The sequence below is a fragment of the Triturus cristatus genome, chromosome 4_2 (genome assembly GCF_964204655.1).
Source record: "Triturus cristatus chromosome 4_2, aTriCri1.1, whole genome shotgun sequence".
Classification (NCBI taxonomy): domain Eukaryota; kingdom Metazoa; phylum Chordata; class Amphibia; order Caudata; family Salamandridae; genus Triturus; species Triturus cristatus.
This window is the reverse complement of record NC_140586.1, coordinates 87,876,142-87,898,711: the sequence shown is the minus strand read 5'-3', so window position 1 is coordinate 87,898,711 and position 22,570 is coordinate 87,876,142. Positions and strand designations below refer to the sequence as shown.

The window sequence follows — 22,570 nt, the reverse complement described above, 5'->3', positions numbered from 1 at the left end:
TTCCTCCTAGGATGGTTCCGAACCCTCCGATGTTGTCTAGGGGGGCAAATGTAAAGTCAATCCCAGCAGGAAGTTCTGGCTTATTGCTTACAAACAGATTTACAACTCTTTCTGGAATGGATTCCTGTGATTGACTGCCTTCTCCACCACCCCCTGAGCATACATTAGTAAATATACTGTCCAAAATTAGTGAACCACCTAGGATTTCCAAACGGGGGAAGGGGCAGTTAAATTAATTCCTTCTGGCAACTTGGAATGTGGCGGGTATAGCAAACAAATTGGACAACGACCAATAACTAAAAATCTGAGAGGAATCCGGTGTCATTTCTTTCCAGGAAACTTGGTCTATCGACCCCATTTTTGTAAATGGATACCGTTCTTTTCAATCGAGGGCAATCCAAACCTTATCAGGGAGGGCAAAGCGGGGTTTGTTAACTTTGATCCCGAATAAATCGGATCTGAAAGTAGAACAGTTCATAGAAAATAATCCTCTTTTCCATATCCTCATTATTGACCAGCAACTTCAAGGATGCTGGCTTCTGATTAATATTTATAACAACAATTTTGGGCCCAATATTCATTCAGCTGTGGACGAGGTAGATTAGGAATTGGATGCCATTTTGAACACCCAAAAGCTAAAGGAACCGATAAACATCATCTGGCTAGGGGATTTTAATATCTACCCCTGTAAATGCAGCTATGACTGATCTTGTGGGAAATTCATTACAACACTTTACACATACTGTCTATGGTAATAGACTGAATCGTTTACTTTCGGTTAGGGACTTGGTGATTGTAGACAACTATTCCTCTTCCACTGAATCCCTATCTAAAACCTTTCAGCGTCTTGTTCACAAATCAACCATAGACTTTTTCTTGATTTCAACCCAGTTAAATGATAGTTGTATCAATGCGGATGCCCTATTTACAGCATTTAGCGATCACGCTATCTTAACCTGCGAAATCTGCTCTGCCATTTGAGAAACACCCAGACAACAGGAAATAGCTCCGCCTATAATCGCCAGAAGGAATTATCAATTGAAGTGGGCCCAAATTGAGAGTGCGAATATCCTTACTGAGACTGTTAGCAATGCGCTAACCAGCATAGAAGTATGTTTGACTCAAATAGCTCCCCCAGTGTAACATTATCAGGCTTTACCAACCTATTGGATAATATAAAACTTTCTTTAACTCGGTATAAGCCTGATGGATCCAAAACGGCTAGTGGGTGGTTCAACTCTCCTTGTACAAAAACAAGAAAGGCCTTAGTAACAGCTCTAAAGATACAATCTAGGGATGTATCATTAATTGCTTTGCTACGTAGGGACTACAAATTAGCAAGAAAAGCTAGGCAGAGGGTCAGGAGGGAGGAAATATGGGCCAGTCTAGAGGTAGCGTCAGTCTCAGGGAACAGCAAAGAGTTCTGGGCAATAATTAATGCGCCCTATTTTAAAACGAAAGGTGACCCTACCGTAGACTCACATATATCTGAAGACGACTGGGTGGCTCTCTATTCAAGTATTTCCATTGACTTACCTGACCTCAGGCCTCACATTGTAGTACCCACGAATCCTCAAGAGTTTAGTATTCACTAAGTCGGAGGTTAGGTCTAGAAGCCTGCAGTAAAGGGAAAGGACCAGGTCCAGACGGGGCTCCAAGTGACTTCTTTCAAACGGACCCAGATCTCTGGGTCCCTTTGTTGACAAATGTTTTTAATAAGATAGCGGCATTGGGTCCCCTGCCGTCATGGAAGACGAGCCTAATAGTTCCAATATTTAAAAAGGGAGATAAGGGAAATACTAAAAATTACAGACCCATCTCCCTCATTGATAACTGCTAAATTGATGGGTCGTCTCCTTCTATGCAGGCTTGAATCTTGGGCGTATGACAGGACTTTTTTTAATGTTAACCCAGTATGGCTTTCAACAGGGGAAGGGCACTGTGGATAGGTGTCTGAACCTTGCTCTTATTACGGACAAATATGTGAGGGTCAAGGGTGGGAAACTATATTCAGCCGTTATGGATTTAACAGCAGCGTTTGACTGCCTTTCCCACCCGAAACTCTGGGATATTATGTCACAAATGGGATTGGATCAGCCCCTAATTGACTTTTCGCAACTGTATTCAGATGCTTCTGTATCCGTCCGATATGGGAGAAATAGGGAGAGGACCCGCTCTTTTAAAATCTTCAGAGGGGTCATGCAAGGCTGTGTCCTCGCACCGTTTTTATTTTCTATTTATACAAATTGCGTGGAGGACGCGTTGGGGGGGGGGGGGGAGAGTGTCTTTGGATGTTCCCATGTGAGACTCCCATTGGCTCCCTATCTTGGCATATGCCAATGATGCCGTACTCCTTTCCAGAACCGGGGTGGGGCTCCAGCGGCTTATAACCATGCAGCTTTCGCTGGACCTAAAGGTCAATGAAACAAAGACATTTATTTTAATTGCAGGGGCAGGGAAGAAAGATAAAGCACTACAGTTTCATATGGACTCAAAGAAAATCAAAGTGGTTAATACTTTCTCCTACTTTGGAGTCCTCTTCGATAAAAACCAGTCTTGGACACAGCAGGTGGAAGGTAGAGCATTGACGATGAATAGGAGCTTAGTGGCATTAAAATCTTTTACTAGGCGGTTGGGTGCCAGACCTCTGGGCACTATAAAAAAGATCTATCAAGCCAAAACGGTGTCGGCTGTGACATACGGGGCAGGCGTATGGGGCACGGCTCCGATTTAATCATTACAGCTAGCCGAAAACAAAATCTTGAAATCCTGGATCTCCCTTCCACAGTCATTCTCTAACTATATTTCTCACATCGAATCAGATGTCTCATATATCACTGACTCAATTCGTTTGGCTCCACTTATGCTGTGGTTGTCGATTTGGCGTAGTGACCTCCTCAAGCTGGAGAACCATAGCAAGTGTGGTTGGATAAGCTATGGAGAGCAGGAATTTAGCGCCTTAGGCTTATCGAACCTCTTTAGACTTCTAATGACATGCCGGGACTTTTCCAAGAGTAGGTTGGCCGAGACTTACAAGGCGAGGGCCCAATACGTCTGTAGAGAGAAGAACTTTGGTGCGCAGATGGTGCGGCTGTATCATCTAACTCTCCCAATTGAGGAGGGCGAGTTTTCATATCTGGCAGAGGTCCCACTCTCACACCATAAGTTTATCCTAACGAGATTCCGTTTAAATTTGATCCCACTAATGCTGGGGTATCCAGGCAGAAGTTACAGGCATTCTGATTTATCAAAGTGCCCTTGCGACTCTATATGATTTGCACTTGATATTCATCTGTACTATGTATGCCCAACGAAGAAATTGTTTTATTGTTCCAATTTTAAAGAAACATCATTTTAGTCAATGCCGGGTTGCACTGTATTTTTTAAAATCGCTCCCGAATACATTTACGTGTTTCGCAGTAGCATCTTTCCTTTGGGCATGAATGAGGAAAAGGAAACATGCGCTTCAACATTGAATTATGAGAAACGCTCATCTGTTTACTGTTTATTAACTTTATGGAACTTACTTGAATCTTGATTAAGGGGAGCTCGTTTTTATGAAAGAACTGTGATTGGTTATATTTTAACAGTTTCGTAATCGATTTTATGTACTTTTATGATCTGTATATAAAAGATCGAATAAAGTTTATAAATGAAAATGAAATGCATGGGAAGAACTATTGTTTTAGAATACTGGATGCCCTACGATATGTATATTACGAATGTATAAGCTATGACGCATTGTTACCAATAAAAATAAGTTAAAAAACAAAACATTGGCGATCTAGGAATGACCAAGCACATTCCTGCATGTGGTTTCCCTGTACCGCACATTGCACTGTGCATATTTGCCACCTGCTTTTTGCCTGTGAAAAATGTGTGTGTAATGCAATGGGTTCTACTGGGTGCGTTCCCACAACGGGTACAACTCGTAATCCGGTAGAACTGTATCCCCCTGGGATGTCGCTGCACTCGTCTTATAGTGAGCCCCTTAATGTGCCCTTAGTATATAGTTGGCTTCAATACAGATAAGGATACATCAAAAGATAGACAAAATAAATGACTGTGTTGACGATCAAGTCTTCTCTAGATCTGGGAACATTTGTTTCAATTGTTTCACTTGTTGACATATCTGTACTCTCATCCAAATGCAACCAATAATGTTCTCCATTCTTCCTTTTCAGAGTCCAGGTAGAATTTTATGTGAATGAAAACTCTTTCAAGGAAAGGCTGAAACTGTTTTTCATCAAAAACCAGAGATCAAGTGAGTACTAGGTTTTTTTTCTGCTGAGATTGTGCTGTAGCAGAAGTGAAATTCTTACAATTGTTGGATGTGGATTGGAGGGTGTCTGAGAATGTGTTCTACTTCTAGTGATCTGGATGGCCAGAAAGAAAATTGCAGAATTATTTGGGCAAGTGTCTTTTCAAAGACGTATTGTATTGTATTTTACGATGGAGTTCCATGATCACTAAGAATTGTGTCTTTTGGGATCATTGAGAGTCTGGGGTTTTTTTTTGTTTTTTTTTCTTTTCCCCAGGTCCAATGATTAAGCCATCTATACTATGTCTGGGTATGAGTAATGCCTGGATACTCCTGTTCAGTATTTTGGTGGATCTTCAAAATCCTCTGTAAGGTTATGCTATGCTGATCGTTGGTTTGTCAAGCTATACTGCTAGGGGACGAGGCTCTCGCTCACCGTTTGGTCCCCTCCAGTTGCCGACTGAGCTAGCATTTTGTTTGCTAACCTATCGATCACGCACATAGAACCTTGGTGGCGCATGAGGACAAAAAAAAAAAAAAAAAGAATTATGTCTTTGTAAATGTACAATAAGTTCACAGATGTCTATGTAACTGACAAAAACATGACATCTAAAAATATGCTTCCTACAAAATTTCTCTTTGGATAAAAGTTCTTCATAAATATCAATTAAACACTGAAATGTATTCCTGACAAATGGATTCTCTACAAAAATAGTTTTCAACCAAAAACTCTGTTACAAAAACACACCATACAAACGTTTCTTATAACAAAAAGCTTCTTGCTATATGGCCAGCTAAAAAAAAATCTTCCTTAAAGTGGGTTACTATATAAAGGTATCCAATTGCAAGTGTTATATACAGAAATAATCCTTTACCAAACTTGCTTCTCACAAAAATCCCTTGCAGCAAAAAATAGATTTTTAATAGACTGTATCCGTCTTAAAATGTATCACTCAAATACATATCTTATAAAGAATTAGAACATTGGAATGTTGGCAGCTCCATTGAAAACAATGGAATGCTCCGGGCTTATAATGGCTGGTATAAGCCCGGAGCTCCAACATTCCAATGCTTCTTTGTTCACAGCTCTGGCTGTGTACAAAGGCTTCAGGGAGCCTGAGGGGATTTCAATCCCCTCGCGCTCCCTGAAAGCTTTTCTTTTATTTGTTAGAACATTCTGCCCTCTAGTGGCAGAATGTTCTAATAGCCTTATAGCCCTTCGTAGCTGGGCTATACCGGCTATTAAAGTCGTGCTGCCTTGTTAAAGTCCCTCGTCTTCGGCTCGGGCCTTTAACGCTGCAGCGGGCCTTTAATAGCCGGTATAGCCCGCTTCGGCGGGCTATAAGGCTATAATAATACTTGGAAAACAATTTGCTGAAAGGCAGGAATCAACATATTATATATCTATAAAAAGTATATCCAAATTAACATTAAGTCATAAAAATTTGGATTCCTCCTTAACTTGCTTCATACAACCATATTTTCTTAAAGTATGTGTTACATAACTAACATTTAAATAAATCAGATCATATGAGATTTATTAAGAACACTTTCTGAAAAAAATATGTTCACGGTAAAGAATTTCATGTATAAAAATAACTTCAATAAAAATATCAAATACAAAATTAGCCTGTATAGGGATTGCTTCCTGCAAAATAAGAAGTCACTTTAAAAAGCACCACAAAAAAGTCTATAAAAGCTGGGCCCCAGCATAATCTATTTCGAAGTTTAGATATGTCAAAGTAGCCTACTGTTAGAAATGACTATCTTAAAACATCTGCCAAAGAAAAAAAACATGTACATGATCATCACCGTATCAGGCAGAACGGTGCTTCCTAGAGATGAACATTTGTTCTGTATTTATTTTTAAAATGAGCTGTTGTGAATGGGACCTTTTGGCAGTCATAGGTTTGAGTCAATTTACCCAAAACCTTCTGCATCTCACTCCAGTCCAACACCTTTCTTTCAAAATCCTCTCACTCATGCTTCTCCATGAACCCTTCTCTCTTTCTAAATTCTTATCACTTTTTACTACTCTACTCCTGCAACTCTTACTCTCTCAAACTCTTGAATCTCCAGCTTATTTACACGCTGCATCTCTCGCTCAGTCCTCTGCATGCATCTGGCCCTCACTCCTGCCCTAGATCACGTAACTCATCTTTACAATTGCAATCTTCTCCAATTCAGGCACGTCTCCTCCACTACCAGAGGCCCCTTTCTCTCACCTACCCTAGCCTGTACCTCTCTCATTTACTCCTCCCCCCTCTTGTGTTGCAGGTTTACGGGTGCGTCTGTTCAACTTTTCCCTGAAGCTGCTGAGCTGTCTTTTGTACATAGTGCGAGTGCTGCTGGATGACCCCCAGGAGGGGCGGGGAGGCTGGTGAGTGCTGCTGTATGACTCTATATGGTGAGGTTTGTGCAACAATGAGATGATGAGCTTCTCCACTGGGCAACGTAAGGTATAAGACATGCTCCTCTCATTCATGCTTCTCGGTGGAGGCCGCATAGGTTTGGAGTAAAGCCTTCCAGAGGAAAGCTTTGGATCTATGTTGATTGAGATCTTGTAAAAGCATGGCATTGGTGAGGTTGGGAAGGGTCTTGTTAAATTAAACAGAAGAATGAATAATGTGATTGTTCTTGTTACCAGATCTGAGTTCTTTAATACAGTGAGGTCCGTTTGGAGACTGGCCACTGTATGACTGGTACAGCCAAGGCAGACCTGCCCACTTAATGAAACAGTTCACGCCTGAGAAGGAGGCGTGGCTGTGAAAGGCACTACTTCTGTAACAGGCACGTCTGCCCCCTCCACACTTGATTGCCCCTCACTCCAAAAAACAAACAAAAAAAAGAACAAAGGCTTGCCAAGGGTGCTTCTGCTGATGTCCATATGTGTTTTCACACTCATTAATTGGCATGGGCTACTCAGAGCCTCTAAATTCAACTGAAAAGTCACTATTGTGCAGTGCTTTCAGGCGGCTTTCCCTCCCACTGTGTGACGTCGTCTCCTCACTGGGTGACCTTGTGAGGGGAGCCAATATCGTGTGACACACTGTGGCATCGTGTGAGTTGGCAAGACGGGCTAAGGCACTGGTCCTGCTAAGCCATCTAAGCTTGGCCCCTGTCCCGCCACATGTAAAGTTTAACTCCATTTTGGCAGCCTCTTTTTCTGGAATGACTGATGCGTCAATGGTAATAGTCACCTTTGGTGGGGAAAAGGTGATGTTAAGAATACTGGCTTTATGACTGCCCTGCTAGCATTTTTTTTTTTAAAGACAATCCCTCAAAGTTGGTTCTGTTTTAAACAAAAGTAAAAAAAAGAACCAGTACGTCATGTACTGGAAAGAGGGAAAAAAGTGGATGGACACTATAAATAGGTCACCCTTCGGATAATATGGCCACTGTCGGTTGCCCATCCAAGAGAGTTTTCGCAGTAGTGATGCTTGCAGCTGACCCATCAGCAAAGCTGCATCTCCCAACCTCTAAATGAGATGAGGGAACTAAAAGATGAGCAGTTTAGCAAGCTGCCAATTTTGGCAGATTCTCAATTAATGTTGTCTTGGGAAAGAGTGTTGAGAATTTGTTTTATGGGGCATTTTATAGGGCTGGCTTAGTGTGTGTTATTAATAGGAGGCTTTCGAGATTCTGCAAGTTAAAACCATGATACAGATAGATGCACATAATGTCAGCTTAACTAAGGGAATGCTACATCCTGTAGCAAAACTTCTCCTGCATGGACATTATCCATCACAGATGTCCCCGGCGCAGTGGAAGATTTCTAATGGAACACATATGAAGAGGGTACCATGATGTAAGAAAAAGCTATTCATCTGTAACATTTAGGGCCAGCTCTAGGGTGGTGCAGCCGCACTTGGCACTTGCCTTGGGGGGGGGCGCCTTGTTTGGAAATAACTGTAGGGCACACAAGGAACTCTGCAACAGGTGCTTTTTAAAGCTGTGTTTTCAGGCAACAATGAAAATAACTCTGGTGATTAATGTTTATGCTGGGGAAAGACTGTAGTTTTGTCTGGTGGCAGTTTCGACTCATAATAAAGTAGCACAGAAGGTTAATGTGCCTGCTACAAGGAACTATTTTGCTCAATAGGTTACTTACTGCCTTTGTCACAGTGATCATTTTGTTACTTGCAGTTCATAAGTTACAACCCTAGTATTGAACAGTGAGCTGTGAACTGTCATGAAAGAGCTGCATGCAAACTGCATGGTATAGGTTAGACTGTTAGTTTTTCCCCAATGTTTCATTATCCTAATGTTGTTAAAAAGGTTTTATTTGGGTAGAAATACATTCTTATTGTAAAGCTAAACACTGTGGTACATTTTAAATCTTGAGTTTGTGCTTCTTCAGACCAAACACTCTTAAAACATACTGTCTACTAGTGTCGGTGACATGTGACTCCTACACCTTGTAATCCTCATGGTCTTAAGTAACATTTCCTATTTACTGATTCATTGACTCTATATAATTGTGTGTGATGGAAAGTGCTTTGACACCCTACACTGGTATGAGTAGCGCTATAAAACAAATTAAATGTGTGTGAGCGAGGAGCTATGGAGAGATAAGGGGCACTGGTGGAGGGTGGTAGAGAGGGAACCCGTGGAGAAATAATTTTTTGAGGAAGGGCAACCAAGATTGACGCATTGCGAGCCACCAGTCCTAAAGCTGTCCCTGGATTAGTATGCCAGCATGGTTACCATCCTCAGAATTGCCCGAGAATATTTTTTGTGCTATTGGAGACCATCCCTGATAGATGAGAACATGTTTTAAGAGTAAGGGGCCAATTTCGATGTTGGACGGACCTGAGTCCATACAACATTGATTTGTTTCTGGGACCGACCGACCTCCTGTCTGCGGTCCCAACCCCGCAATTAGGATGCGATTGAACACTGTTCGGTCGCACTCCTATTCTTTGCAATGGGAGCATGCATTACGACCAGAACGCATGCTCTCATTGTAAAACAGAGGTGCAGTTCATCCCTGCACCCCTGTGGCAGGCACTTCAAGGTGCCTACCACGGGATGCAGGGATTAACAGGGTGGCACCATAGGTGCCACCTCAGCCACCATCTGGAGGCCGTGCACCCATGGGGGCCCTGCAGTGGGCCCCCAAAGACGACTTCTGACAGCCTTTCTGTGTCAGAAAGGCCGGCACAGAAAGGCTGTCGGACTCCAACATCGAAATCCCTCAGGCGGAAAGGGCCGCCTGAGGGATTACCGGAAGCTTTCCGAATGGCAGACGGGCTCCCCGAGCCCATCGGAAGCCATTCAGAAATGCGGTATGGATATCTTTCCGACTGACTCCTTCCAAATCGGTCAGTCGGAAACTAATCCGAACAGACGATTATAATGCCTTAGAAACTGCTCGAACCAAGGGTCCAAGCCGTTTCCTATGGCATCGTAATAAACCCCTAAGAGTGTAAAGATGATACTGTGATGGTAGAACCAGTTACTTACCAGTAACATTCATTCTTGGCTTATGAATATGAGGAAAATGCTATACTGGGAAGATGCATAAAGTAGACAAGGTTGGAGCGAGTGCCTCGTTATCTCTTTGTTTGGTGTATCTGCATTTTTGTAGTGGGTAGCTGGTTTCTTTACTAAATATGCATACATTGTGAGGGCTCCTATGCATTATAAAGCTCCTGGTTTTAGTTTCCAATACCACCACCGTATTTCCATGCTTAAAAATGCCTATCACAGACAGAAATCTTGGGTTTTTCTTTTTGTTTTCCCCTGTTCATTTGTAATTTTTTTCTTTTGTTTTGGTTACCTGTGCAATGCAGCTGGGAGTGCCCCAAGCAAAATTACTCAATGCTGCAGATGAGTAAATTTGATTGGTAAGTTTGCCATTTTGTCTGTCTTCCTGTGGTCTGGTTTGCTTGTGTTCTGTAAATCTCCTGTACAGTGCAGTGTCATAAAGCCAATGCTGCCCATCTATTGCAGGGCATCTAAGTAGTTTTAAGTGCCCTTTTCAGTTCCCATTTTCTCCAGTGTTGTCCTTGTAAGGCAAGTCTGTGTTGAATTATAAAAATCCTACTCAATTCCCTATCATCCCCCAATGAAGCTCATGTGTAGAAGGCTTGCTTTGCATCTTAAAGTCTGGTCCTATCAATCCAAACATTGTTTGCGTGTGGCAATCATGTTGCATTACCTAAATGCTTTTCCATTGTGCATCATTGCCTTTTCAGGCGTGATGGTCTGTTTTGCAGGCTTGAACAAGACATAAACTTGTTGCGTCACAATTGTCATTTTTTTGTTCTTGTGTCTTCCAGGACGCCCATCATTTGGGTGAACAGACCTTTGCCCCTCTGGGGACTGCAGGTATGTCTTCCCCAATTGCAAAACAAGTATTTCAGTTCCAGGTGGGCTGTATGTCAGAATATTGCTAAAAAAAAATTATATACCGGCAACAATATTGATGGTATCAACTAGCCCAATATCCTTAAGTTAAGCATACTTAGGGGAGTGTAAATGTACTATTCCAACTCCACATCTATTTACCATGACCATATCAACCTCAAGATTTGATGTACCACTTCCCCGGGTGTCAGGGATTGTTGTGATACAGAATCTGAGAGCAGAGTATTTCATGAGACCCGTTTCCTTAAGTCTCATGGTCTGTAGTTGAGTAGAGACGTCGACATTGAAGTGACATGGGCCTCAGTTTGTCTGTCATTGTGAACTAAAACCGGACATCCCACAAGCCGCATGTGCTGCTGGAAATCCTACACTGATGTCTGTGTCATTGTGCAGAGTGTGCCCTACTCACACCAGTCTGGTGCTTCTTTGTGAGTCCTCCACACATTGCTGCCAATCCCATCCCTACCTTCTTGTGCTGAAGTTACATTCTCTGGCGAAAGGCGGAAGTAGCATTAAACTCCTATTAATACTGTACTACATTACTATAGCGCCTTGCACCCTGAAGTGTCTAGGCACTGACTTGCAAAAGTGCTGAGGGCTAGAAGTTTAGTACTGAGCCAACCAGGTTGTTAATGTTGACTTTTTCATACAAGAATGTAGTAGACTATACTCCACGTAATCTGGGAGCCCAGCCCACCTTAGATAGGGGACCGGCATCCACATAAAGCAAAACCTTCTCTTGGCACAGGACTTCAAAGATGTAGACCTCTGAGTGATCAGAGAGTCCTAGATGATAGAAATAAATTCTGTCTGTTGTGCTTTGCCCTTTCTGCAGGGTCATGCCCCCAGACCTTTTGCCTTCACTCCTCCATTTTTGCTGAATTCATTTTGTTGACCTTAGGAGTTTGCACATGTTACTACTGCTAAAATGCTTGGGCTCTCTGCTTAGAACATGGTAATATTGGCTTATACCCAATTGCATATTTAATGTACTTATAAGTCCTTAGTAAAGTGGCAGAGCCTGTAAATTAAATGCTACTAGTAGGTCTGCAGCACTGATTGTGCCTCCCACTTAAGTAGCCCTTTAAACATGCCCCAGACCTGCTATTGCAGCCTATGTGTGTGCAGTTTCAGGCTGCCACTTCAACCTGGCTAAATAAAACTTCTGCCAGGACCAAAAATTCCCTTTTAATGCATACAAGTCACCCTAGGTTGTGCCCTGGGCAGCACAGACAGTAGGGTGCACTGTTGCAATGTATTTAAAAAGTTGAACATTTACTTTTAAGTTTTACATGTCCTGGTAGTGAAAAACTAATAAATTCGTGTTTCACTACTGCAAGGCCTACCTCTCCCACAGGAAAACTTTTGAGTTACCTTATTACATTTATAAGTGTAAATTCAAAATGGGAATAGATAACCAGTTCATGTTTGGTGTCCCTAGAATCACAATTTAAAATCCTAACTTATGGAGGAGTCAGATTTTAATTTGCAATCAGTAAATGATGTAACAAGCAGGGGCTAATTGTTACATCATTAATAAATTGTCGTCCATTTAGGGCCAGGTTTATCACGCCTTTCCATTGTCCTTGCGTCAGACAAGGCAATTCAAGGACAATATAAAGGCTTCTATAATATTTACAAAGACATGCAAGGGATGATTTGCGCTAGCATGGCAAGTAAATAAATGCAACGCAATGCAGCTGCTTGTGCTGTGTAACGTTACATTTCACCCTGGGGAGCAGTCCATGGGAGCTCCCATGCACCCAACTATGGATTTTGGTGCATTCCCAGATTTACTAAAGCTAGTGAACCTGGAAATGCTACACCTTCACCAGTGATGCGCAACACGCATAAATATATTTATTTCTTTTTGTTATTTGATCTTTCCAGAAAAATGAAATGCCTCTAAAAATTGTTTTTGTGCAGGAAGGTAACCCTTCCTGCACAAAAACCACCCTGCCTGTAACGCAGGCATCCTTGCACTACGGTGCAAGTGTGCCTCTGTTGGCTCTAGGTAGCACACACAGTGCACTAGTGCAAGGAGAGAGTAGAAATGCTCCATATCTTTAGGAATATGGAGAATTTCTACTCTCTCCCTTTCATGCAGCGCAGCAACTTTGCTTTCTGCCCTGCGTGAAAGATTAGTAAACATGCCCCTTAGAATCAGAAAATTAGGTGATAGTCAAATAATGAATCAAAATTAGCAAACTTGACACAGAACTTTGGAAAATGTGGCTTTGGAAGGGCAAAAGACAAAATTTGCAGCATACAGATGTCGCTGTGCAGAAAGAGGTGGACATTCATGATGAATTTCACACAGACAGAGTATGTCCACAAGCATGAGCGAAAAACAAGTAATGGACAAGTAAGGGTTAAATAGTGATTTCCTGGGCCTTTGAAAAACAGTTCATCATTTTATATAATGTCTTATGCTCTCATTCAGAGTTGGGAGTTAGTTTCAGTTTGAAGAAATTAAAATTACAGATTTTGCGGTAAAAACATTTTTCACATGCACATTTTGCCAGGAAGAAGCTGGTGAAATCTGTGTGTAAAGTGCCCTGAAATGGAGGAATTTCCGAAGGAATCAGGTGAACACAAACTGCTTAGCACGACAATTCTTCCTTTGTGAGCAGAAATTTTGTAATAACACAGTATTTCTTCACATTCGAAGGAATCATTTCAGTATTATCAGAAATTGTGGGTGGAAAATTACAGCATTGATTTTCACAATGTACTCTGGCTGCTAGCCTTTGGTGAACATTTTAAAGCAAAGCTGAGAAACACCTTGAAAAGAAATGAAGACGCTTTGGGACATATTTTGTTTACCACTGTGATTTGGACCCCAAGCACAGGCTGTGGTCAGTGGCAGCTGGCAGTGAATAGGGGGGGGGGAATTGGACAGTGAATAGACTTTTGAAATGGGTTACTCGCATATGTGAGTAGTAGACATTTTTATCTGGAAGATTCAGGCTGTCACCTATGTATATGTGAATATTGTTTTGTACCCTTTGAATTTAACAATTTGGTGATCAATATCTAAAAAAAAAAGTATACACCCCGTTCCTGATTGATTTATTCACTCTTTGAGTTTATCAATTGATTTATATAATACATATATTTGAGGCGATCAGTTCGGGCACTCATAAATGAAATTGATACATTTTGTTTTACTATTTGAAATAAAATCCTGTGGAGGCACTTTTACCTGACAACTTTCTAAAAGTGGTATTTTCAGAACTGCAGTTTAAAAACCAACTTCACCATAAGATGTGTTTTAAAATTTTTAGTCCAGAGACACCAAATTATGTGGTTCCTATCTTTTCCCGAATGGAAACTACACTTCTAAAATGTCATAAGGCAGTCCCAATGTTATTCCATGGGAAAGATAGGCCTTGCTGTAGTGAAAAATGCATTTAAGAGTGTTTCACTACCAGGACATGTAAAACTCAAAAGTTCATGTCCTACTTTTCAAATACATTGGACCCTGCCCATGGGCTGTCCAGTACCTACCTTAGGGGTGAACTATATGTAATGAAAAGGGAGGTTTGGGCCTGGCAAGTAGATTAACTTGCCAGGTCAAATGGCGATTAAAACTGCACACACAGGCTTTGAAGTGGTAGGCCTAGACATGTTTACGGTGCTACTTAAATGGGTGACACAGTGCTGCAGGCACACTGGTAGCATTTGATTTCTAGGCCCTGTGCACATGTAGTGCACTTTACTAGGGGCTTATAATTAAATCAAATATGCCAATTGTGTATAAACCAATGTTACGTTTTAGATACAGAGCACATGCACTTTAGCACAGGTTAGCAGTGAAAAAGTGCACAAATTTCAACAACCAGCAAAACGAAATCAGCAAAAACAGTCAAAAACACGTCAGAAGGCAAAAAGTTAGGGTCAATCAAAGTCAAGGATGCCAAATCTAACACGTTTCTTAAGCTACCCGAATCAAATACATAGCCTTGGCTTCTGTGGAGAAAAGGCCAACAGACAGGCACGTCTCACCCCCCCCTGCCGGCAGAACTCACAGGATTGTGGGGTACTTCAGGACTATGACAGACCTGATCAATAATCTCTTGCAGGGTATAAACGAGGCGCTGTGTGTGGGGTCCTCTGAATCAGCACACACCTTTGTATTTCATAAGAAAAGTGCTTATGTGCGAATCTAATGAATATCCTATTTTTCAAATTATCACCATAAAAATAGTTAATGCAGCAATGATGAGCATCATATGAATGAATAAAATATACACTACAAGCATTGTTTAGTTCAGCATTATACGTGCACGCGTTGCCATTGAAAGCAATGCAAAGTGTGCACATTTTTGGCCGAAAAACTGAATCGATTCCTAAAGGTCTCCTCCTATGCAGCGCATGCACGCTGAGTAGGTGAGACCTAAAAATGATGGACAGAGTCACAGATCTGGGTTTAATCTATCGTTATTTTGCTTGCCATGTAACCCAAGTTTGGACCCAGCCTTATGAAAATCAGCCTTGACCCTGCTCTCCATGGGAACAGCCCAGTCCGAACTGCCAAACCAGGTCCTCTCTGGACTGGAAACAAGCATCCCCCCACCCCCATCAGCCAGCCTAGCTTGAATTTAGTGAGCAAGAGACCCACCTATGGGCAAACTCAGGGCTTTAAGTGGGATGAAAAAACTGGAAGGGTGTCTCAAAGGGGCATGGCCAGTGTAATTAAGGGTGTGGCTTAAACACGGGTAAGCTACAAATCTGTGTTTAGCATAGTGTGCCGCCTGACTTGTATTGTGCTTTTTTTGTCGTTGCATCCAGACATATGATACAAATAACATCATACCTACAACAAGTCAGGGCTATTGGCTTTGCCTTTGGTTGTTGGTTGCATGAGATGAATAAGCAGTAACTATGGCTTGTATATAATATTGAAAAAGCTTCCACTTAAAGCCCTGGTGACTCCGTGACTCTGTGACAATGTTGCTGCTCCTGAGCTCCAAAAAGAGAAGGGAAATCCAGAGAGAGAATGACTCTTTAGAGGATTTCCCTTCCCCTAAATGCTCACCTGGCATGACGTCATGCCGTAACTTCTCCACTAGGGAGAAGTGAGCAGTGTGAGCACACGCACATCGATGTACATGCTGTCACTGCAGTCCGGAAAAACACGGACAGCTTCTGCCAGGGCACAAAACAGAGCCAAAATAGAGACCCGTTTCGAGGCCTCCTTTAAAAAAACTGCCGGTGCTCAACACCGGTGAGACCCGGCCCAATTAAAGCCCTGGGCATACCCTTAGACACTTAGGGCGCATATAGCAACATAACAAAATAAAATGATGGACGGATGGACGGAGTGTTGAGGTTCAAACAGCAAGCAAAATAACAATCCATTAAACCCAGATCTGTGACTGGGGTGAGTGTTTGAAAAGTTTCAACACTCCATCCATCATTTTATTTTGTGATGTTGCATTGGTAGAGAGAGCCCATGTTATCCCAAAGAAGCCAAGCTCACAGGTACCCCTGTTTTCATCCTCCTGAAGTTGCCTGCTCCTACCGCTTTTTGCTGCCCATGGCTCCCCTCTCAGGCAATAACTGGCCCAGGAAGGAACAATCTCTTGACTTGTTTTCCTCCTGCTGATTATGTCCAGATCAAGCTGTTCTGCCTCAAATGAAGACCAAGGATGTCAGGGACTTGATTAGCCAATCAGACTGTCCAACTAAGCTTCCTTACCTATTCTTGACTAGAATTCCACCGTGTATACACTAGTAAGGTTATATGATAACTTTTAAAAAACGGATATCTTTCAGCTCTCATTTCTCAGAATAGAAATGTCTTGGTGCGTACAAGGCCTCCATGGTTGTTGGCAAGCTTGGTTCGCACCACTCAAAACATCTTCTTCGGCCCCTGGGCAGAGTGGCACGTTCCATACTTTCACCTTCCCAATAATTTAGGACCTGGATTCAAACACATCAGACACAGATGACTGATAGCTTCATAAGTGCAATTCACATTATAGTAGTAACAGAACCTCTTTTATTCCTCTCTAGGAATTACACGAGAGAGAGTCTGACATCTATTTCACTTGTTAATTGAAGATACATTAAAGATTCAATTTAATATAATTACAACATACTGAGAGGAATGAGACTCATTTTGACAAATCGTGACATTGTGACAAATGGCCTCAAGGGTATTGCAGTATTGCCATCTCATAGAGAGGTTGCTGAAATATTTGTCATATGTCAACACGCCACCACCAGAACCTGTCTCAATATCCCTCGAATGCTTAGCGGCCCGCACTAAATGAGAGCGACTCTTGCACTGGTGAGGTCCAGATACTCAGTAATGTTACTTGATGACAAGATGGAAATGGCTCAGCCGAACTGCGCAGACTATAGTCCTATTACCTCTGTAGCCACCTCCACCGCTAGAGGGGGGCAATCCACGGTCAGAATCCCTATTACTACGCCTACTCTATACCCAGCATACTGCACATCTATGTCACATCCCTATCAAACTGTTGAAATTGACCTGCTAGGACAAAAAGCGACCATGATGGTTGGGTACAGAAGTGTGCCTGTCAAAGCTGTAGTGCCTTCTCCAAACTTTATTTATGTCACGATTCCATAAATGTTATAAAATGCTTATTATTGCTTCTGGCTCTGCTTAACGCAAACTAGATCCTGTGTCAATATGGTATCCATATCGCAGATGTGATCTGTGAACTCTGCCGCTTTGGGTATCCATGGCACAGTTGTCGCATTTGTCCCCCCCCCCCCCCCCCCAACAAGGGTGAGCAGCGATATGCCCTCTGTTGGCCACTCTTTCACTCAATGTTCAATTCTGGGGCAGCAACATGTCTCCTCCCTGACCACCTCCACCCCTCCCCCTCTTTTGATGGTCAGGAGACTAGATGGGGGAGTTCGTGACAAGACTGGATTAGAGGGTGGATTAGAGGGTGTGTAGGCTCTCTATGGGAAAACAGGATTTCCAGTGTAGGAGTAAAACATGTACAAGTAAGTACCTGAAGGCTGAATGGAAGGGAGGACAGTAGCTGGGGTCTGGTTAAGGAAGGAACAGGCCTTTAACAAGAAACTGAACGTCTGTTTGGGGTAACAGAAGTACTCCAACAAAGGGGGACAAGGGAGACGAAAGATGAACTATCAGAAATGATCATTTGTATGCTCTTTAGAAAGTCATCTCGCTGTTAGGTGAAAGGATCTTACAGAAAGCAAGAAGCAGATTAATCTCACAGGGTTCGAGGAGGTACACTTAGCACTGGGTGGTTCTCTTTGCCAGGGACACAAGCTGTGGAATTTATCTACCACCCTTGGTAGTAAAGACAATCAAGATTATATTATAAGTGGACAGGAAGACAAGGGGAAATAGTGGAGGGAGCACATAAACAGGAACTGGGCTCATGGAAAATCAGGACTGGAATCAATATCTAGTACAGGACTGGAATACACCGAATATAAGGCACGGAAAATACAGAAACAGGAATTTTTTACTCTAAAAAGCAGGACTGGAATATAAATCAGGTTCAGGACTGGAATACACCAAACATTAGGCACGTAGTTTACATGTAAGAGGACTGAACAGGAAGAGCGCAATCAAAATAAGAAGCAATCCAAAATTCTGTAACTGGCAGTGTGAACCAAGAACAAGGGTGCACTGGTGTAATATCAGGGCAATTCCATTAGCATACTCTCATGCTTAACTTTAAGTGGTCACACTGCCCCAGGGCCACGTCCATGCAAAATCCAATTTTAGAAGAAAAGGAGCGTGTTAAAGCCCATCCTTGATTTGTCTTTCCAAAATTCAAAGAATAAAACTGTTCATTCCTTAATTATCATTGTGAATGGACTGATGATAATGAAGTCATGAACCGTATTATTCTTTGAATTTTGGAAAGACAAATCAAGGATGGACTTTTACACGCTCCTTTTCTTCTAAAATAAGAAGCAATTACAACTCCAGAAACAGAGAGGCAAGAAAGCAAAAGATAGAAACTGAATCAAAAGGGAATCGCGGAATGCAGCAGCAACAGGAATGAGACAGAGCACGATGAGGCTTAACAACCAAGTCAGCTGAGAGCCCTGCACTCTGTGCTCACCAGGCTGAAATAACCGGAGGCTCTGGGGAGGCGCACAGGAGCAAGGAGAGAGCCAGGTGCAAGGAATCGGGGAACCTTCAATGAAGTGAGGGCTGAACTGGAGCTCGTAAAAGGGAAGACCAGGGAACCAGGAGACATAGGACACGGAGTAGGAAAGCCTGAACTGGAGTATGGATCAGAGCCTAGAGAGACAGGTCCAGAATACAGATACGAGTCAGACGAACTGTAGGGTCCAGTAACCATGCTAGGGAACACAGAACCACCATCAGGTTTGGAAGGGTCTGATGACAGAGGGAACTACAAGGGCCATAATGCATCAGGGACGTGGGACAGAAACCTGGACAAGTAACTGTGGCCAAAGTGAATTCGCCAAGTGAAGATGTGTATAATGTCCTTTTCAGATGTAAAGGCTGGTTTCCAAAAGGTCCTTGTGAATGACACCTAGTGGCAGATGGCAGAATCCTGACAGTTTGATGTTCATTATACTGCTGAGTTGATGGATTGCCAAATGGGACTGCTCCTAATGTAGCAAGATCCCTATGCCCTTTGTGACACCACCCACAGATAGACTGTCGCGTACAGCACCTATTAAGACTTAAAGCTTATTGCCCCAATGCATTAGCATGCTTGGGATGCTGGTGTATGTTTAATAGTACACCTAATCCCGGGAAGGGGAAGGGGTGGGTCCATACAACCCTGACGGTTAGACTATTAACAATGAGATCCAAGAGAAAGGAACCTTGTGTGTATATCATTCAATTCAGTATTTACAAGACAGTTCATTTATTGATCATAAAAATATGTTTCATTCAGTAGGGAACTGGTAAGTCTTTCTTGAGATGTGTATTAGTCTATGGGCAGCTAAAGCCTGCGCTTAGTAGGTACACAGTAAGATGATGATGATGAAATAAGCTTTATTTCGATAAAAGATATCTTAAAAAGCACATACAAATGTAAAATAACAAGCAAATAATACCAAAGAACGAGTCATATAAAAATCACATCAACACATTCCCAAGATATGCAAGTGATTAAAAATACATGCAAACATTATAAATAGGACAATATAAAATAGAAATGCAGACAAACAATAAAAGCAGTCAAGCTACTTATTCAAGGGCTACCAGGGCTTTAGTCCTTAAAAGCCAAGACCACCTCAAAAATGTTGATAGAGCGCAAGCGTACAGAGATCGCGTGTCTGATTTGAGGATACGCAGCGCTGTGAGGTGGTCGCGTGTGCCCAGGCTTCTGCATAAAGGTTTAAGCCAGTAAGATCTTGGGATTTTGTATTCTGAGCATGCAAAAAGCACGTGTGCAATAGATTCAACTTTGTTTACACAAAAAGGACAAAAAGACGAGGTTTGGAAGGGAGGTTTCCAGCGTGCGGTCAGCTCGCGCACCGGAAGAGAACCAACCCTAAATTTAAAATAGAGGGCTCGATCATATGATTTCTGGATAATATCCAGATAAGGCTCAAAGCGAGCTACATCTTTGAGAAGAAGAAACTCGGTAGTACATCTACCGAGTTGGGAGCTGGAATTCCTTTTTCCTATAATCCAACTCCAGTAGAGTTTCTTCAGCTCAGCTTTCGGGGGCGAAGATCTGTTTACCCAGGCGTCTTTAAGGCCAAGTTCGTAAAGCAGGGTCTTTACATCTTTCAGCCATTTGATCTTGTTCCAACAGGGTTTAGACAGTATTTCGGATAGGCCCTCCGCATACTTGGCTAACTCGGGAGTTCGCCAAAGCCTGGCCCAAAGGAGTAAGGGGCGTACACCTGCCAAATCTTTCAGCGAATGGCACCCTAAATCCAATAATAGGGGTACTGTAGGCGTGCTCTGCGGGAGTGCCATCAGTTCCTTATAGAAACTGGAATCGGATTTGGCAAGTTCCTCAATATTGTTTAAGCCCCATAATTCTGCACCGTAAAGTGCCGAGCTCACGGCCTTTGCTTTGTATATGTCCAGTGCTGGGGCTATTGGCCTGGATGTAGAGGAACGGTGTTCTCTGAGAAGGGCACCAGTAACCCTCTTATGGGTTAAGAGCATCTTTTGCAAATGAGATGTCCAACGCATAGTGTCTGTAATGCAGATGCCTAAGTAGTCGAACTCTTTGACCCTTTCTAGAGAGACTGCATTCAGGACTGGTGGCCGGCCTAATTTTTTCGGGGGGTTCAAGATTAGGTATTTCGTTTTAGTAGTGTTAATAATGAGACTCTGTCATTACAGAAAGACCGAAAACTGTCGAGAAGAGTTTGCAAGCCCATAGGTGTTTTGGACAAGAGAAGAGTATCGTCAGCAAACAGGAGAGTTGGAACGCGTTCGCCCACCAGGGATGGTGCATCTGCAGGGACTTTCAGCAGATGGTCCACTACTCCGTTCACATAGAGTGAAAACAGTGTGGGAGCAAGAACACATCCCTGGCGGACGCCCCTGTTTACTGGAATTCTCTCAGTTTTCTGGCCCTGTGGACCCCAACGTACTTGGGCATAATTGCCATCATGGAGTTTAATTAGCAGAGCCAACAAGTAGGAAGGGATGTTCATGTTGGCCAGAACGCGCCAAAGGGTGTCACGGGGGACAAGGTCGAATGCTGTTTTCAGGTCTATGAAGGCAAGATAGAGACTGCCCTTTCCAAGAAGGACGACCTTCCAATAGATGAGAAACAATCTAAAGGCCTGTTCAATAGTACCTGTCCCAACCCTAAAGCCTGCTTGATAGTCTGAGAGGATATTGTTGTCATTCGCCCAGATTAATATCCTCTCCAGAATCACTTTCCCAATGACCTTCTGGGATGAGTCAATCAAGCTAATTGGGCGATAATTAGCTGGATCGTCTCGCGCACCTTTTTTGAAAATGGGAACAACCTCGGCCCCCTTCCAAGAATCGGGGACCGGAGCGCCATTAATGATGGAATTTATTAGGGTGGACAGGAGCTTCCCCCAGCTAGAAGGGTCGAGTTTGAGGACATCACCGGGAATACCGTCCGGGCCGGCTGCTTTCTGCGGGACAATAGACTGGATAGCACGAGACACCTCTCCGTCCGAGAAGGGATCGAAGGTCATAGCATCCTCGAGGGGAGACGTCCCCTCAAGAAAGGACTTCTCCTCACTCTCAGATTGGATGGAGTATAGTTTGGAGAAGTGCTCATACCATGCTATACCAGTGATATTGCATGTCAGAAGTGCGTGGGCTGGTCTGTTCTTAGATCTAATTGTGTCCCAAAAGGCACCAGGGTTACGCTTATGGGAAGCCTCCCTTAAAGTCTGCCAAAACTGTTCCTCCCAAGACTTTTTGGCATTAGTGATGGAGGATTTATAGTCTTTCCTAGCTTTCTGAATCATGGATGCGTTCCCGCTTTTTAAGGCCACTATTAGAGCAGATTTCATAATTCTGCAACTTTGCGTGTACCAACCATCCTTAGGGGTGGGCTTAGGCCCTCCATTCAATAGGCCACCTTTGTTATATACGCGGAATAGGTTTCCCAGTTTAAGAATAGTGTCTTGGAAGACAAATGGGACCCTATCACTGGCAGGCTCATGGGTATTTATTAAAGTCAGCTTGGCATGTGTGGCATGTAGGATTTACCTTATTAATTCGACTTTGCCATCATCCAGCATAACTTTGCGCCATTTAAGGCGCCTCTCGCAATTAGCAGGGTACACCTCAGAAGTTTGAAAGAGACTGGCTACTGGTGGAGACAAAGACCCATGTAAATCCACCCATAATGATTTGATACAAAGAGATAGCTGATTGTGATCGCTGTCATAAGTGGGAATTATTTCCATGTCTACCATATGCGTCCAGAGCTTAAGATCGAGAAATATATAATCGATCCTTGAGGTGTGGTT

The 22,570-nt window shown here is 42.8% G+C and overlaps 1 protein-coding gene across 1 annotated transcript in view; it reads left to right on the top strand.

The window, feature by feature from the left end:
* The first annotated feature begins 3,891 nt into the window (after nucleotides 1-3,891).
* The window catches only part of LOC146833056 (potassium channel subfamily T member 2-like), a 783,113-nt gene continuing 764,434 nt past the window's right edge, over nucleotides 3,892-22,570 (top strand). Inside the window, exons 1-5 of the mRNA XM_085599884.1 lie at nucleotides 3,892-3,905; nucleotides 4,185-4,264; nucleotides 6,539-6,641; nucleotides 10,057-10,110; nucleotides 10,546-10,594. Of these exons, the coding sequence (XP_085456010.1) occupies nucleotides 3,892-3,905; nucleotides 4,185-4,264; nucleotides 6,539-6,641; nucleotides 10,057-10,110; nucleotides 10,546-10,594 (300 nt within the window). The remainder of the gene's footprint in view (nucleotides 3,906-4,184; nucleotides 4,265-6,538; nucleotides 6,642-10,056; nucleotides 10,111-10,545; nucleotides 10,595-22,570) is intronic.